At 40.3% G+C, this 19408-nt stretch overlaps 1 protein-coding gene across 7 annotated transcripts in view; it reads right to left on the bottom strand.

The window, feature by feature from the left end:
• ATP8A1 (ATPase phospholipid transporting 8A1) overlaps positions 1-19408 on the bottom strand; it is a 339326-nt gene that overhangs the window by 181096 nt on the left and 138822 nt on the right. For 6 of the 7 annotated variants that reach the window (XM_073608500.1, XM_073608506.1, XM_073608501.1 and 3 more), the window contains exons 8-10: positions 6580-6653; positions 2711-2780; positions 352-479 (exon numbers count right to left, since the gene is read on the bottom strand). In XM_073608500.1, the coding sequence (XP_073464601.1) occupies positions 352-479; positions 2711-2780; positions 6580-6653 (272 nt within the window). Of the gene's footprint in view, positions 1-351; positions 480-2710; positions 2781-5964; positions 6039-6579; positions 6654-19408 lie in introns of all 7 variants that reach the window. The other variant, XM_073608505.1, reaches the window with a different exon arrangement.

The following is a 19408-nucleotide window of genomic DNA, read 5'->3' as shown; positions in this document are numbered from 1 at the left end:
CTTAATCTATCAGAACACCCAGATCCTTCTCCACTATTGATTCCCCCAGTTGTACTCCCCCTAGTATGTATGATGCATGCATATTCTTAGCCCCCAAGTGCATAACTTTAAATTTATAACATTAAACATAGTTGCCCTCTTAAACAGTGCATTGAGGTCAGCTAGTAAATTGCAGGCATCCTGTAAGGACGTTATTCCACTGCAGACTTTGGTGTCATCTGCAAAGACTGAAATGGTACTTTTAATCCCAAACCCCATATCATTTATAAATATATTAAAAAGCAATATATTCATATATACATACACAGAACTAGGATTAATGTTATGTTGTCAGCAAGTTTAATTACAAACCCGTGTCCATCCAGTCGGATGTTTCCATTAAAATCATAAAGATGTCTGTTTGGGCTTTCACATTCAATTTTTCCAGACAAACTCATCAGCGTGCCAATGTCCTTCATTTCTGTGGTCAGCGACAAACCCTACAGAAAGAATATTATACATTATAGAAAATCAAACATTTTATTCAAAGAATAATTTCTATCCAATTGTCCTTAGATGAGGATTAGCCAATTGAGAAATTTGTTTAGCGGTCACAGAAGTCTCGTTAGTCAGTATAGTCTGTAGAATTGAGCAGTACAGAGCACAAACTGGAAGAACTAGTGAGATAATTAAATGCAACCATATCATTTTTTCCCCTTTCTCTGAAAGGGCAGAGCAGTTAATCTGTAGTCCTGACATTGTGAATGGTGTCTGATACATCCCCCCCCCCCCCCCCCTCACATCACTCAACATGGCCACACACGTCACAACAGATTGTGTAACCTCTTCACAGTTTCCTTTAAGTGATTGTAAAGGCAGAAGGTTTATCATCTTAATGCATTCTATGCATTAAGATAAAAAACCTTCTGTGTGCAGCAGCCTTACTTGCCTGAGCCACATCTTCCTCCAGCGATGTGCACGAGTGCCTCGGCCGCCCGGGACTTTCCCTCCTGATTGGCTGAGACACATCAGTGGCACCATTGGCTCCTGATGCTGTCAATCAAAGCCAGTTAGCCAATCGGGAGAGGGGGCGGGGCCAAACCACAGCTCCGTGTCTGAATGGATACATGAAGCTGCGGCTCGGGTGCCCCCATAGAAAGCTGCCTGCTGTGGGGGCACTTGATGAGAGGGAGGGGCCAGGAGCTTCGAAGAGGAGGATCCAGGCTGCTCTGTGCAAAACCATTTCACAGAGCAGGTAAGGTTGACATGTTATTTTTAAAGAAAAAACAAAACAAAAACGAGAGACTTTAGTATCACTGAAATTTACCACAACCTTGTAATGCTAGGGCCTAGCTAAACAAAGAATATCCAATCAGTCAGGCTTTCATACTACATAGTTGTTAGTAAATCTAAAAGGAGATTATAAAAGTGTGTGGTCAGATAGAGTACAGCAGTTGAAGTTCCTTCTGCATTATGGGAGAAAAGTTTTTTTCCTTCCTTGTTCGTATCTGATCGGGTATGACATGCTAAGGAACAGTCACAACTAAGTTTCTAACTAACTAGGGAACAAAAATAGTATCTTAACACAAGGGCCCTAGCACTTAAAACTAATGGGAAACCATAAATATTTAAAGGAGAAAAGGGTTACTTTTTTTCTTTTCTTCTAAAACTGTAACTTGGCATCATTTTTAACAATTTGACAAATAACTGAGCTTAGCGGAGTTTTTCTTTTTTTTTATTGATAGGATTGGAAAGAAAGGTACTTTTTCTGGTCTTATGTCACGCATCTCTACATTGGATGCAAAAGTATGCTCAGTGAACACATTCTTCCAAGAATGATCTGGTACGAGAAACATTTTGTACTACTCTGATCAGCCATAACTTTACTACCGCCTACAATGGGCATGTGAGCATCAAAAATTAGCTATGGAAGAAGGTGGCCTGGTCTGATGAATCACATTTTCTCTAACATCATGTGGATGGCCAGGTGTGTGTGTGCAGCTTAACTGGGGAAAAGATGGCACCAGGATGCAGTATGGGAAGAAGGAAAGCAGGCAGTATGATGCTTTGGGCAATGTTCTGCTGGGAAACCTTGGGTCCTGCCATTCATGTGAATGTTGCTTTGTCATGTAGCACCTACCTATACATTTTTACTGACCAAGTACACCCCTTCATGGAAAATGTATTCCCTGAAGGCAGTGGTCTTTTTTCAGCAGGATAATGTGCCCTGTCACACTGCACAAATGGTTCAAGAACGATGTGAGGAACACAATAAGGAGTTTGGTTGTTGACTTGGCCTCCAACGCCTCCAGATCTCAATCTAATCAAGCATCTGTGGGATGTGCTAAACAAAACAAGTCCGATCCATGGAGGTGCCACCTCGCAACTTACAGAACTTAAAGGTTCCGCTACTGAAAGCTTGGTGCCAAATACCACAACAACCATCAGAGGTCCAGTCTTGTCCATGCCTCTATGGGTCAGGGCTGTTTTGACAGCAAAAAGGGGACCTACTCAAAATTAGGTGGGTGGTCATAAAGTTATGGCTGATTGGTATACATCTTAATGGCTACAACCAGCAAACTCACTGTAGAACCTGTGAGGTATAAATCGCCAGTTGGTCACTACCACTAAATATCTAACCAAAATGAAAATATGCGAATGGACAGAACAGATTTTTGTCCATTTAAAATGTGTGTATTTTTGAAGCGATATGTGGCAAAACTCTACTTACCTGGCGGATCTTGAGATTAGTCTCCCCATCCAAGTTAGAGGTTTCAATGTAGCACATGGCTTGAGGCTCACTATGGTGGAAGAAGAAAGCACGGAATACAATTAGCACAGGGTGAGAAAATGAACAAACACACACAACACACAAACTTTAGCAAAAGTAAAACAAAAAATGAGTCAACCACTGTATATTCAAATATTTTAGACTTGCAGTGTTCAAAAAAAATGCAACAAGTAAACCCCAAACAGTGCAGAAAACGGGATATAAAAAAAAATATTTCAAAGGATAAAAAGGGAACCAAGTAAGGTTTGATTAGCTTGTTCATCTTTTTAAGCAATCTAAATCAGATAAAATATCTAGTGTGGCTTTAGGAACTTAACAGGCCACCATTGTATACTTATTTTTGTAAGGTCTCAATACATAGTTTTATGGGGGTAAATGCAGCAAAATTTACCTTTCAACACTGGAGAACAGTCACCATGCATTGAGGGGTTATAGTGCATTCAAATAAATGTTTGCTCTTTGTTAGCAGCATGCACTTTTAAATAAAGCTCTTCATGCCAAAAAAGAAAAAAAAAAAAAGTTCCCAATCACTTATGCACATTTACAACTTTTATGTTAACCAAATGTGCAGCAAAAGTAATAATCAGTCTGAGTTTTAAACACAAAAAAACAAGACTAGAAAGGTAGTGAAAAACAGAAAATAAGAAGCAGTGAGAATTAGAAGCCAAGTACCAGATCCTGGACAAGTGCAGAGACATGCAAATGTGAAGTGCCATCAACTAAAATCTATTTTCGGACAACATGCTATGGATGTAAACAGTCTTGGCATTGTGTGCAAGGGATCCTCTACATTAAGAATTACACCAAGGTTCAGTTTTAGGCAAGGTATTCTACTGTACATTTGAATAGACAACCAGAGCTGTACGTCTTTATTCTCCAAGTTTGGGGTAATAGATGATTCCATATGACCCATCCATAAAATTAGGGAAGAATTGGATTTTAAATAAACATGTTTCTAGCCCTTGCACACTGGGGCGGTTTGCAGGCGCTATTGCGCCAATAATAGCGCCTGCAAACCGCCCCGAAAGTGCCGCTGCTGTGTATCCAGTGTGCAAGCCCCGAGGGCTTGCACACTGGAGCGATGCACTGGCAGGACGGTAAAAAAAGTCCTGCCAGCAGCATCTTCGGAGCGGTGAAGGAGCGGTGTGTATACCGCTCCCTTACCGCTCCTGTCCATTGAAATCAATGGGACGGCGCGGCTATACCGCCGGCAAAGCGCCTCTGCAGAGGCGCTTTGCGGTGGTATTTAACCCTTTCTCGGCCGCTAGCGGGGGGTAAAACCGCCCCGCTAGCGGCCGCATACCGACGTTAAAACGCCGCTAATAATAGCGGCGTTTTACCGCCGCCCCCCGCCCCAGTGTGCAAGGGCTCTAAAGGCAAGGGCTTTGTGTCCTCTAATGTAATCTAATGTTTGAATTTCTTTGTTTCTGAAGCTGACAGGCTGATCTGTAAAATAGGTGATCTCCTAAACCGACAATCAGAATAATTAGTTATCTGTGTCCATCTTGGCTTTGGATCACTAGAAGTCAGCAGAGGACAAGGCTATCATTATGGCTAAAATATAGAAAATAACTTTTTTGGCTATGCTCACATACTATAGATGCTGGATGTAGAAAAGCTATTTTCCTTGGCATGTGCTAGCCAAGAAGATATGATAGTCTGCTAAGAGAAGTTATATAAAAACACAAAAAAGAGGGTGCCACCATCTAGGTGTAACAATTAAAATGAAGAAGAGACACAAAAAGGCATTCACTAGTTCAAAGTGGATCAAGGCTCGTCATAAACCCATATAGACCTCTATTGCCGTGAGGCTGCAGAGCTTGGCAAGCAAGCGGCTGAATGAAGCAGAGTTCTTTGTGGAAGTACAGCTGTCAGGCTTCAGGCTGGAACATAGGCAGCAGCGGCATCTAGGTGTAGCCAGATGGCTACAGCTCCAATCAGCATCACTCTTGGCTGGGTGGTGGTGACAAGAAATGAAGGGGGCATGGCTATATGTTTTAGGACCACAGGACTCCTCCTATGGTTTGATAAAGGGGAAGTCCTGTTGCCCTGAAACATGTAGCCACTCCCCCTTCACTTTCTGTCACCATTACCCAGCTGAGGTGCTGATTGGAGCCATCTTGCTGCTTATGTTCCATCCTGAAGCCCGACAGCTCTACTTCCACCAAGAACTCTGCTTCATTCAGCTGCTTGCCTACCGAGCTCTGCAGCCTCACGGTGACCCTATGGTGATCTATATGCGTTTATGACAAGTCTTAATCCACTTAACTAGTGAGTGCATTTTTATCGTCTTTTTTTCTTTTTAATTGCTACACCAAGCTGGAGGTGGGTGTTTGTTTTATATATGTGCATAAAGTTCTTAAACGGGCCTAGAACCACCTGCCAAGCGCTGCATTTATATGAATGTACTACAAGCAGGGAAGCTACACTTGGTTGCACCATCAACTGCAGTTTCCTAGACGTCATGGTCCAGCGGCCTTTGCAGATACCTAACTATGTATTGTTAGCAATGTTTTGTTGTAAGTGGGGGGCACAACATTTAACAGTATTACCCATGTCACTATTTAAATTACTAGTGTTAATCACCAGATAGGTTGCAATACAATTGGGGAATAAGAATACATAGCATTGGCTCCACCCACTTGTAGAATATGGTGCATGTCGAAGCCAAGTTAATTTACATAGGCAGACAGGGGGAGAACTGCGGCCCAGATTAAAAATGGCTTAGAGGCAGCAAAACAGGTGGCAGGAAGGGGGAACAGCTGTTCGTTTTTTTTTTTGTAAAGGAAAATAACGCAGCTTGTCAGGTAAACCAAATCTTCTATAATTGTACAGAGATCACACTTTTGATGAAGTCAATTCTTCGCACAGATCTTCTCTAAGCATTTAAAGACAGGAGTAGATTTCCTAAAACCTTTAACTAGCCACACACTGTACAGTTCGAGTGTATAATGTCCCTTCAAATTAACTATGTAATGTATATGCCTGCACATTGGATATAAACTGAAACAAATTGTTTATATTTTTACTCATATTACAAAGTTTTGGTAAATTCAAAGTTGATTTTACACTCAGATTGAAAATGTGTATGGTTTAAGTGGTATGGTCAAGTATGAGATTTTTTATTTCTGTAAAGAAGGTGGTAGAGGTGTAGCAGGACCCATTTGCACAGTCTGCCCCAGCATTTCTCTGACCTGGATGAAAGACTGATGAGGTCAGCTGGGAGATGTTCCCCATTGGTCACTTTCACTATCTCCCCTATAGCCACCTATGTATCCCAATACGAACATGATCAGAATGGAAATCAATGGGAAACAAAGGAGACAGAGACAAAAAATTGAAATATTAACTTGGGAGGAAATTTGTAGGTTAAGAAATAAAGAGACTGATGTTTTCATCCACTGTTTGTAACGGGGTCATAAATGTAAAAGGACGGGATTAAAAAATATGTTAAGAAAACGTAACTAATTCGTAAAAATGACTACATGTTAAGCAAGCTGGACTTCCCCTTTAAATTCTTTAGCCAATATAAAATTACACATAAATTAATTTAAATGAAAAATACAGACCCAGTTATAAAGCAGATTCTGAAAACATGCATATTATTTGGATGGGTTGAATAGAAGAACTTCAAGGAAATAAAGAAAAACAGTAAATGAATCTTGTGTAGTGCAACAGAATTCCAGAGAAAGGTTTGCCATAGTCCAATCTGGCTGCCATGCTCAGTTTTTCCATATTTCCTTGTAATAATGGAAGTCAAAACAGGGTAGAGAACCAGACTTTATAGTGTTACCAACGGGCATCTCTACCTTGATGCGAGCAGAATAGTGTCAGCGGGTATATACTCTGTGCCATTTATTTTAATTATATCTCCAACATTTACCTGAAAGAAACTGTGAACTGGTTAAGAGTCTGTAAAAAGCATTCTAGAAGCAAAAGCATTAAACACATGCACTAGTAATAAATCCGAGCACAGGAATATACAGAGAGAGCATTGGGGTATTTTTGTATACTAAGTGGTACACCAAAACCTTTGAGAAAACAAGACCACAAATTCACATCTTATGGGGCAATTCAACAGAAATCCAGCAAACAGGAATAGGGGAAGCAGCATACGGCTGTAGACAAAAGCATTATGTTACCAAAAGTATTGGGACACCTGCCTTTACATGCACATAAACTTTAATGGCATCCCAGGCCGTAGGGTTCATTACGGAGTTGGCCCACCCTTTGCAGCTATAACAACTCTTCTGGGGAGGCTATCCAAAAGGTTTAGGAGTGTGTCTATGGGAATGTTTGACCATTCTTCCAGAAGCGCATTTGTGAGGTGGGGAACTGATGTGGATGAGAAGGTCTGGCTTGAAGTCTCTGCTCCAATTCATCCCAAAGGTGTTCTGTTGGGTTTAGGTTCAGGGGTTGGGCTTGTGCCCCTTAGTTCCAGAGAAGGGAATTATTAAGGTGTCAGCATACCAAGACATTTTGGACAATTTCATGCTCCCAACTTTGTGGGAACAGTTTGGGGGGTGGCCCCTTCCTGTTCCAACATGACTGCACACCAGTGCACCAAGCAAGGGCCATAAAGACATGGATGAGTGAGTTTGGGGTCAAGGAAATTGACTGGTCATCGGATCAAAGTCCTGACCTCAACCCGATAGAACACCTTTGGGATGAATTAGGATGGAGACTGCGAGCCAGGCCTTCTCGTCCAACATCAGTGCCTGACCTCACAAATGCGCTTCTGGTCAAACATTCCTATAGACACACTCCTAAACCTTGTGGACAGTCTTCCCAGAGTTGAAGCTGTTATATCTGGAAAGGGTGGGCCAACTCAATTTTGAACCCTACGGACTAAGACTGGGATGTCATTAAAGTTCATGAGCGCGTAAAGGCAGGTGTCCCAATACTTTTGGTAATATAGTGTATATATATATATATATATATATATATATATATATATATATATATATATATATATATAAAAATTCCACCAATATGACTGAAAGTCCTGGGCCAAACCACTTCCAGTTCCCATTTTGTCTTTACCATAAAAGTCTATAGGGATATCTCAGACACCCAGAGGAAATGATGGTATAGGTGGTCACAGTAGTTAACAGATTTATCTTCAAATCCCTATCCTAGGTGTCCAATCACGCCCCAGTTCTTACGCTACCACATGCATTTTTTTTTTTTTGTTTTTTTTTTACAGCACTGTTTTTTTTTCACTGTGTTGCAAAGCATTCAATGCATTTTTTTTTCCACAGAAAATGTTTTAACTGGCACCATTAAAAAGCAAGGCTCTTTGCCCTGTCCTTGCTTCGGGGTTGTGTTGAAGTGTTGTGAAGGAGCACTAGATTTATGCATGTAGGAGCCAATAAATTATGCAGCGCATTACAAAAAACATTTAGCCCCAGTTCACACTATGAATCACACAGGATTGAGCTGTGCATTCCTGTGCAATTTACATGTGATTCAGTGCAGTGAGATTTGAGCTCATTCATTCACTTTTGGAAACACGCTGCAACTGGATTCCATGGTAATTTTGTACCATGCGATCTGGTGGAGGCAAACACAGTGTTTGGGATTGATGCCCACTTCACATCGCAACTGCAGTGCAATTAGAACAGTGCGGGAAATACACATGGAAGGAGGGTTTCCCGCACTAAGCTCTAGTGTGAATCTAGTCTAAGAGCTTGTTCACGTTATGTGCAGTGACCTGCGTTTTTCCACACTGGATAAACACAAGTCACACCTTGGGCACATAGAAGATAAACATACACACATTATATTTATTTATATATATATATATATATATATATATATATATATATATATATACACACACACACACACACACACATATACACACACGTATACACATGCACCGGCCACTTTATTATTAGGAACACCTGTTCAATTGCTTGGTAACACAAATTGCTAATCAACCAACTCAATGGCAGCAACTCATTGCATGTAGAAGACGACTTGCTGAAGTTCAAAACGAGCATTAAAATGGGGAAGAAAGGGGATTTAAGCGACTTTGAATGTGGCATAGTTGTTGGTGCCAGACGGGCTGGTCTGAGTATTTCAAAAACTGCTGATTTACTGGGATTTTCACACACAACCATCTCTAGGGTTTACAGATAATGGTCTGAAAAAGAGAAAATATCCAGTAAGCGGCAGTTGTGTGGACGAAAATGCCTTGTTCATGTCAGAGGAGAATGGGCAGACTGGTGATGAAAGAAAGGCAACAGTAACTCAAAGAACCACTCGTTAAATCCAAGGTATGCCAAATACCATCTCTGAACGCACAACACTTCGAACCTTGAAGCAGATGGGCTACAGCAGCAGATAACCACACTGGGTGTCACTCCTGTCAGCTAAGATCAGGAAACTGAGGCTACAATTCACATAGGTTTATCAAAATTGGATAATAGAAGATTGGAAAAACGTTGCCTGGTCTGAGGAGTTTCGATTTTAGCTACGACATTCAGATGGTAGGGTCAGAATTTGACATAAACATGAAAGCATGGATCCATCCTGCCAACGGTTCAGGCTGGTGGTGTAATGATGTGGGGGGATATTTTCTTGGCACACACTGGGCCCCTTAGTACCAATTGAGCATCGTTTAACCACTTCAGCCCTGTAAGGTTTTACCCCCTTAATAACCAGGCCATTTTTTGAGATACAGCACTGCTTTACTTTAACTGACAATTGCGTGGTCATGCGATGCTGTACCCAAATAAAATTGATGTCCTTTTTCCCCACAGATAGAGCTTTTTTGTGGTGGTTTTTATTTTTTGAGCTATAAAAATAAAAAAACTACTTTTTTATTTTCCGCTATAAAACATATCCAAAAAAAAATAAATACATTTCTTCATCAATTTAGGCCAATATGTATTCTGCTACATATTTCTGGTAAAAAAAATCCCAATAAGCGTATGTTGGTTTACGCAAGTTATCCTGTCTACAAACTATGGGATATTTTTATAGCATTTTATTTATTTTACTAGTAATGGCAGCGGTCAGCAAATGTTTAGCAGGACTGCGATATTGCGGTGGACAAATGGGACACCCAACTAACAATGACACTTTTTTGGGGACCAGTGACATTATTACAGTGATCAGTGCTAAAAATATGCACGTTACTGTACTAATGACACTGGCAGGGAATGGGTTATCAGGGGCGATCAAAGGGTTAAGTGTGCTCCTAATTGGTGCTTGCTAATTGTGCGGGGGATGGTCTGACTGGATGAAGACATAGATCGATGTTCCTGTTTAGCAGGAACACAAGATCTCCAACTTCATCCCTGTCAAAATGGGATCTGCCTTGTTTTCACCGCTCTGCCTCTCTGGGGAAGGATCCCGGGTGGCCAGTGGACATAAGGTCCGTCGGACTCAACTGATTGCCATCCCCTGTGTCCAAACAGTGCACGATGGTGCGTGACCACCCAGTGGCTGTTGCACGAAATGATGTACAGGTACGTGTTTTTGTGCAATAGAGCCATAAATAAGCAGTAGGCAGACTGCAGGTAGTTAAACACCACGGCTTACCTGAGTATTGTTGTTGACCATGTCCATCCCTTTATGACTACAGTGAACCCATCTTCTGGTGACTCCTTCCAGCGGGATAATACACCATGTCACAAAGATCAAATCATCTCACCACTGGTTTCTTGAATATGGCAATGAGGTCACTGTACTCCAATGGCCTCCACAGTCACCAGATCTCAATCCAATAGAGCACCTTTGAGATGTAGTGTTTGCATCATGGATGTGCAGCCGACTAATCTGCAGCAACTGCGTGATGCCATCCTGTCACTATGGACCAAAATCTGAGGAATGTGCCCAACGCCTTGTTGAATTTATGCCACAAAGAATTAGGGCAGTTCTGAAGGCAAAGGGGGTCCAACCCGGTACTAGCAAGGTGTACCTAATAACGTGGCCAGTGAGTGTAGTTAGGGGTATCAGAGTACAGGGGGCTGAATACAAATGCACACCACACTTTTCAGATATATATCTGTAAAAGATTTTAAAAACCCATTTATTATTTTCCTTCTACTTCACAATTATGTGCCACTTTGTGTTGGTCTATCACATAAAATCCCAAAAAAAATACATTTACCTTTTTGGTTGAAACATGTCAAAATGTGGAACATTTCAATGGGTATGAATACTTTAAAGCATAGTACATAGTACAGTTAGTCAATACTTAAAAAATTGACTACAAAAAATAAAAAACATGTCCTAAAAGCGGCTCTGTGTAATCTATTGGCAGCTGCTTTTACACAAGCTTTACACTTTTTCTATTCTAAATGAACAAGCAGGGCTGATTGTCCATTCTTTTTAGTGCCACATCAAACAGCTGAGAGAGGGGCAGAAATTCTGTGCTGGCTGTACCTTCCCCATGACAATTTGGGCTATAGCCAGCATTACGAGATCATGTGCTATATGCAGTTGGTCCTCTGGGGGAATTAAAAAAAAAAAAAAAAATATATGATTGAGAGCTCTTCTTTAAGGCTAAAGAAAGCAGATGTGTAACCTGCATTGACCAAACAAAATCAAGCAAAGTGGTTGGTGGCAGAAGTCAAGCCATGAATTTGACAGGTTTGGTTGACCAAACTGTACAGTGATTTCATTTATCCAGAAAAATTACATTAAGAGCACTGAAGCCTGGAAGACGCTAAATTATTAGATCTGCAAGAGTCCCCTCTGCACTGTGCTCTTATGTAGAATAGCACTTAACACAGCCCAGGCACCAAGAAGCTCTCACTAAAATAACAAATGGCATTGAAAGCTAACGCACACCACTTCATTTTCAATCTTTTGTGCCTCCATAGAGGTAATGTCCCCTTGCCTCGAGACACCGGCTTTACTGTATATGAAGACGGAGTGAAGTCTCCTGTATGCCAACCCCTCCATGGTTTAAAAGACTTGCCCATTTGCAATAAGCTAACCACACGTGACAATGGGGCCTGGTAGTCTTGACATTGTTCTGAAATATTACCATTGTATGGCTGCCGAGAATAGGCTATATAGGCTATAATAGACGAGAATAGGCTATACCACTAGGGCTGAAACTAATTGATTAATCGACAATAGATTACTATTTTCATAATCAATTAATCGGCCAATAACATAATGGAGTTAAAAAAAAAAACTAAAATTAGCCCTTTATAGTACAAAAAGAGCAAATAATCGCTACTGTAAATATTACATTCACAGTTCTACAGTAAAAAAAATGAACCCCTTACAGTAGTGATTATCTGCCTTTTTTGTACTAATTTTAGTTTTTTTTAACCCCATTATGTTACTAAACGTCTTAGACCTGGTTCACATCTATGTCTTTTCTGGTGGTTTTGTGCAGAAAAACTACAATACATTCATTTACATGGTTTCCTATGGGACATGTTCACATCTATGCTTTTTTCAACCGCTGCGTATTTGGAAAGGGTCAGGGACTTTTTTTTTTAACGCAAAACGGTGCCTTTTGTATATTTCTCCTCTAATAGTATATACAGTATATCTCTCCTCTAATAGTATATCTCTCCTAATAGTATATACAGTATATCTTCTCTAATAGTATATACAGTATATCTCTCCTCTAATAGTATATCTCTCCTAATAGTATATACAGTATATCTTCTCTAATAGTATATACAGTATATCTCTTCTAATAGTATATACAGTATATCTCTCCACTAATACTTTATACAGTATATCTCTCCTCTGTGTATCTCTTCTAATAGTATATATAGTATATCTCTCAACTAATACTTTATGCAGTATATCTCTCCTCTGTGTATCTCTTCTAATAGTATATACAGTATATCTCTCCTCTAATAGTATATACAGTATATCTCTCCTCTAACAGTATATCTCTTCTAATAGTATATAGAGTATATCTCTCCGCTAATACTTTATACAGTATATCTCTCCTCTAATAGTATATCTCTCCTCTAATAGTATATCTCTCCTCTAATAGTATATACAGTATCTCTCTTCTGTCTGTTCTTCTCAGAGTGGATTAGAGATTTTGCTCCCTAACCATATAATTGGTTATTTACATTTACCACTGCATAGAGATATTTAAGAAAAAATTGCCCTTTTTTAAAAACTTTACATATTAACTAAATTAGACAGCACACTTTTTTTTAAGGTTATTAACGGATTAATCGAAACAATAATTGGCCAACTAATCGATTATGAAAATAATCATTAGTTGCAGCCCTATATACCACTTTATATAATACTATGCAAGGAAGGCATGCACTTGGTAAATTATCAGTTCAAAGTCCACTCTTACCAGAGGCTTGACCAAGTCCCTTTGTTTAGCATAAAAAGGTACAAGATTTGTATTCAAAAAGAAAGAAATCAGAAATCTTTTCAATTGACAAAACTCAATTCCAACCCCATTTCCTTGGGCTCTGCTCCTCCATAGAAGCCAGAACTAACAGTGATGTATTACTGAGGAGAAGAATATACTGCTGTGACTAAGTACCATTGCTTAGTTCCAATCACAGAACACCACTGCTATCTTTACAGAACTTTCTTCATTTTACACAGACAGAAGCATTTTTCCCAGACTGCAAGATGCTTGCATTTACTGGATAAGAGTGAAGCGGGACATTGATTACAATGGAGCAGCTACATGAGAAACAACAAAAGATCTATTTGTCAAAAAGCTGTTCTGAAGAGCCAAAGAACAAACTACCTGCAGACCTGGGGAGGACCTCAGCAGACCTTTCTTGGCTACATGATTGGATCCAATTCTCCCACTTTTTTTTCCCCAAGATTTCTTACGTTCATGGTTGCCAACACAGTTTTTTCTTTTTAAAAAAGAATGCTATTCTATTTGTAGATTAGTAATAATAATAAAGTAACTGTCCACTGATTATTTTACTATCCAATCAATGGCTAGGGTGACTACTGGACCTAGAGTATCCAGCCTGTTGTCCAGCTTGGCTGTGAAATGTAGAGCTTCACAGGAAAAAATCCAAAAGGCAGAGCAAAAAAAACATTTTGAACCAAGAGTCTCAAGCAAGGAACCCTATAGGTCCTTTTAAACTAGGCAGAAAAAAAATGGAGCTGCCTATTGTAGATGGAGGGGGGGATTCGACTACTAGTTAGGACTGCCCATAGGCAGTGCTGCGTTCTTTTATTATGCCTAGTGTCCTACTCCTGAAGGTGGCGCTATAACCCTATGGTCAAGTGTAAGCAGTGTCCTTTAATGAACAGGAAAGAAACATTATGCCCCACTCTCTAAACAGCTACCGTCTCCTGCTTTACACCTCTGTATGCAGAATGGAAAATAAACTCTAATGGGTTCGATAAATGTACTAATCTTAGTGCTAGAATTGGTGCACATCTTTATCTTTGCAGCACTGTAGGAGCAGTGTATACACCGCTCCTAAAGCGCCCCTGCCCATTGAAATCAATGGGCAGTGCCATTGAACCGCCGGCAAAGCACCACTGCAGCAGCGCTTTGCGGCCAGTTTTAACCCTTTTTCGGCCACTAGTGGGGGTAAAAAGTGCCCCGCTAGCGGCTGAATAGCGCCGCTAAAACTATTTTTAGAGCCGCTTTACCACCGACGCCCCCAATGCCTCAGTGTGAAAGCAGCCTCAGCAATCTGCATTTCCCAAACTGGTCTCTGCCTCGACTTTACACATGTAGAGAAGACAAATTACAATGGCACAGCAATGCTTTATAGTGGGACCTACATACAAGAAGAATGTCAATGCACAAGATACATAAGGAACATATCGAGAGTACCAACAGTATGGAAAATTCCACTTTGCTAAAATGTGACAGCAACTACAAAAAGGCATTATGCAACCGTACCCAAAATATCCGATTTCATTCTTGGATAGTAAGAGATGCTGAAGTCAGACATGAAGGTAGTACAAAGAACCATAGGCTTGCACCACCATATGAAAGCATATTTTATCACTCACTGGGGACTCTAAGCTGCATAAACAGAGATAACATTTCATATTTAGAAGGTATTGCTGTGCTACAATTCAGCCATGAGCAACAGAGTCCTTTTTGCCAACAGATTTTACTCTATGCCAGCCAATGCGCTGATGTCAGAATCCAATGACTCACTAGAAGCAGCCAGAATGGCTGACTCACCCGGGAGTCAGATGGAAGGCACCCCCATTCTGCTCATTGTCCATTCCAAATTTTACTATGGCACTTAGACTGAGGCAAACAGCTATGTGTTTACACAAAATTTACTTATTTTGATTTTTTTTTTTTTTAAGTTAAAGCAAAAAAAAAAAAAAAAAAAAGGTGAATGAAGTGTCCCTTGTACTGCCAACTACGGTTTTAGTTAAAATCTGTTTTCTGACCAACCCCTACATCAAAGCAATCTTCCAATGCTGCAGGGGTTAATACAAGCCAAGGGACCCATCATAGGCACTCATCAGGAGTGCCACCTATGTTCGCCATTTCCTAGCCCTCCTTCATTCATAAAAGTGAATGAACAATGGGTGGATAAATGAAAGTTCAATGAAAGTTCATAGATTGTTTATCATTCATGAAAGCTAAAGCACAGCTTCTATCAATGGAAGAGGTGAGTGGAAAGGATGGGCATAGTGTTAGCGTGCTTGACGAGTGCATAAGACAGGTCTCTTGCCTTGTATTAACCCCCAAGCCATCAGAAGACTGCAGCTGTGCAGGTGAGAGGAGGGGAAATGGACGGGGGGAATCAGGACAGAAAATTCAAATAAAAATCACACCCAGCAGCACAAGGGGCACTTTGCATTGCCCACCCATAAGCACAGTCACTTGTGCCGATTAACCAAAAAAAAAAAAAAAAAGTGACTAAATGTAGGCTAAAAAAAAGGCCTGGTTCATATTCAGACCTGAAAATTTCAATTTTTTTTTTTTTTAAGTTTAGGACAAATGTTTTACATTTGTTGCTTACAAGTTAAAATCCGTATTTTTTTGCTAGAAAATTAATTAGAACTCCCAAATATTATCTATATTTTTTTTAGCAGAGGCTCTAGAGAATAAAATGGCAATCATTGCAATATTTAATGTCACACAGTATTTGCGCAACGGTCTTTCAAACGCAATTTTTTTTAAAAAAAAAAAAAGACACTTTCATGAATTAAAAAAAAAAAAAAAAAACAGTAAAGTTAGTGCAATTTTTTTGTAAAACGTGAAAGATCATGTCACGCTGAGTAAAGAGATAACCAACATGTCATGCTTTAAAATTGCGCATGCTCGTGGAATGGCGACAAACTACAGTACTTAAAAATCTTCATAGACAACACTTTAAAAATTTCTACAAGTTACCAGTTCAGAGTTACAGAGGGGGTCCTGTGGTAGAATTATTGCTCTCACTCTGATGATCGTGGTGATACCTCACATGTGTGGTTTGAACACCGTTTACATTTGCGGGTGCGACTTACGTAGGTGTTTGCTTCTCCACACGATTACGGAGGGATGGGGCGCTTTAAAAATTTTTTTTTTTTTTTGTACACTGTCTCTTTAAAAAAAAATAAATACATTTTATTGCTGTCACAAGGAATGTAAACATCCGCTGTGACAGTAATAGGTGCTCTTTATGGGGGGATCTGGGGTCTATAAGACCCCAAATCCCTCCTTTGCACTTAAAAGTATTCAAATTACCAAAATTGGCGTTTAGGACTACTAGGGATTTTTAAAAATCTGCGCCATTGGCAGGCGAGTAAACTGGAAGTGATGTCATGACCGCTTCCAGGTTACTAGATCCGAGACCAGATCAAAGTTGATTTTGGCTTATTTTGGGCCTTCGGCCAGCTGGTGGATGTGTCGGCTGGTCGTTAGGACCTCCCGGTGGGACAGGAGAGCCACAGAGAGCAGCGGAAGGACAGGGGGTGGGGATGTCCCCTCCCGCTCCTTAGGATAACAGCCGCATCGGTTGTTATCCCAAGAATTCCAACCGCTGGCTCGAAAAAAAAACGTACTAAGGGTGATGCATGCACCCCGGTACAACCCCTTCAAGCCGAGAACGCATATTTGCGTAAGGACAGCGTGAAGGGGTTAACATCTCTATGTATAGACAATCATGCATTGGCAAACCTTGGCTTATTATCCTTTTAATGTTGCAATCCCACTCTTTAAAAACAAGGATTTATTGGGGAAAAAAAAAAAAAAAAAAAATCACAAATTAAAATTTAAATCCATCACTTAATACAAACATATTATATTGGTTAGGGCCAGTAAAAGAGCTCCAAAAAGATAAGTGTAATGTTAGAGGTAACCTGTTGCTCTATCAAAAAGACCTCAACTGTTACATAAAAAAATGACCCTAAATCTTAAATATTTAATGAAAACCCTGTATACGAGATCCAAGCCCTAGGAGATATGTATTTATCGCCTAGGCCGTCCTTGTATTCTTGTATTGTGCTGCTGGGGTGTGGTATACCAACCATGCTAATTAATTCCACAGCAAATGAGTCTCTCAGTGTTATTTATTCATAAGTACTGCTGTTCTCTTTTTGGAGAGGAGAAAAAAAGTGAAACCAACCAGAGAAAAGTAATAAGAGGCTACAATACTCTGTCTTAATGAGGATCAATTATTTCCAGTTAGTGAACTCAGAAGAACACATTAAAGATTTATCTGTTCTACCATTAATATAACTGCATTACCATCAGTTTCCTTGTGCAATGTGTCTCTTGGCACTTCCATTACAGAGGATGAACAACAAGCCATTCACCCAACCATGCCTGCGTGTTATCGCACCATTATAACACATAACTGGCCTTTTCATTTAGCAGATAGACCAGATCTGTATTTTCGGAAACACTGGAAGATGTTCCAGAAATTTTTCTGTTACCAATCCATGTCATTGTCTATATTCTTACTGTGACGGGATGGGCTATGCTGATCAAACGGAAGACAAAGCTGAACTATGTCACTGAGGATTAAAGTAGAACAAGCTGCCAATTCAGTCAAATTATACACACGCAAAAGCAATAAAAAGCAACAAGCAAAAAGCAATAAAAAGCAACACATACACATATTAATGCACATTCTTTGGTGAACCAGCCAGCTTTGCTGTGATATACTGCATTTGTGAACTGCACAACAAAAGTGAGAATACAGCTGACACCTACACAGAGCTCTTCCATACTTTCAGACTACTTATGTACCTCCCTCTCCTGTCCATCAGTTTACAGAGCAGCCACTTCTAGAGTAGTTCTGATCACACGTAGGCCAAACATTTGCTGTTTAAACGCAGCAGTACTGATTTACTAAAGGAGCAGAAGCTGCTCAACTAGAAAAGTGAATGTTTGTGAATAAAGCCATATACAAAGAATAAAAAAAAATCATGTACAAAGAATTTAAAAAAAAAAAAAAAAAAAAAAACAATGGCCTGTTGCTGGTGCCAGTGGAAAGAGTAGCAGCACAGTAATGAGCTCATCTCTGTCACTCTCCTATCAGCATGCTTCTTGGCTGCAGATGGGCACTGACCCTTATTTTGCTTCAAAGTTCCTTATTTAAAATGTAAGTTTTTTTCCTGAAACTTCCCTCTATAGGCCGATAACAGGTCAAACTCAGGTACTTGTACAGCTTGCATTTAAAAATAAAATTTAAAGTGATAGTAAAGGCTTGTTTTTTCTTTTAAATAACAAACATGTTATACTTACCGGCTCTGTGCAGTGGTTTTGCACAGAGCAGCCCCGATCCTCCTCTTCTCGGGTCCTCTGCTGGCACTCCTGACCCTTCCCTCCTGGGGAGTGCCCCCACAGCAAGCAACTTGCTGTGGGGGCACCCGAGCAGGCATGTTCATAAGCCGAGCTCTCACACAGCCGCAGCTCCAGCTCCCCCTCCCCTCCTTTTATTGGCTCACTGGCTATGATTGACAGTAACAGGCTACCTCAGCCAATGAGGAGTGAGTACCCAGAGAGCTGAGGATGTCGTGCACATCGCTGGATCGCGTTGGGGCTCAGGTAAGTATTGGGGGGGGGAGGGGCTAGGGGGGCTGCTGCACAGAGAAGGGTTTTTACCTTCATGCATAGAATGCATGAAGGTAAAAAAACCTCGAGCCTTTACAACCACTTTGATGTATTAATGAACACAGGGCTCCATTAATTTTTGTCTTCTGTCTGCCAAGGGTTCAGCTCTCAAGTAAACACAGCTTCAATTTACAGTTTATACATTTTGTGAACTTCCTCTACTCTTTGTAAATCAACCCCATTGTGTCCCATCCAGCACACAATTTGCATAGTTACATAGTAGGTGAGGTTGAAAAAAGACACATCAAGTCCAACCTATGTGTGATTATCAGTATTGTCAGTATTACGTTGTATATCCCTGTATGATGTGGTTGTTCAGGTGCTTATCTAATAGTTTTTTAAACTATCAATGCCCCCCCACTGATACCACCGCCTGTGGAAGGGAATTTCACATCCTTGCCGCTTTTACAGTAAAGAACCTTCTATGTAGTTTAAGGTTAAACCTTTTATCTTTTAATTTTAATGAGTGGCCACGTGTCTTGTTTATCTCCCTTCCACAAAAAAGTTTTATCCCTATTGTGGGGTCACCAGTACAGTATTTGTATATTGAAATCATATCCCCTCTCAAGCGTCTCTTCTCCAGAGAGAATAAGTTCAGTGCTCACAACCTTTCCTCATAACTAATATCC

Source organism: Aquarana catesbeiana, linkage group LG01 (assembly GCF_042186555.1).
Source record: "Aquarana catesbeiana isolate 2022-GZ linkage group LG01, ASM4218655v1, whole genome shotgun sequence".
NCBI lineage: Eukaryota > Metazoa > Chordata > Amphibia > Anura > Ranidae > Aquarana > Aquarana catesbeiana.
The sequence above is the reverse complement of the archived record's forward strand: the minus strand, read 5'-3'. Positions and strand labels throughout refer to the sequence as shown.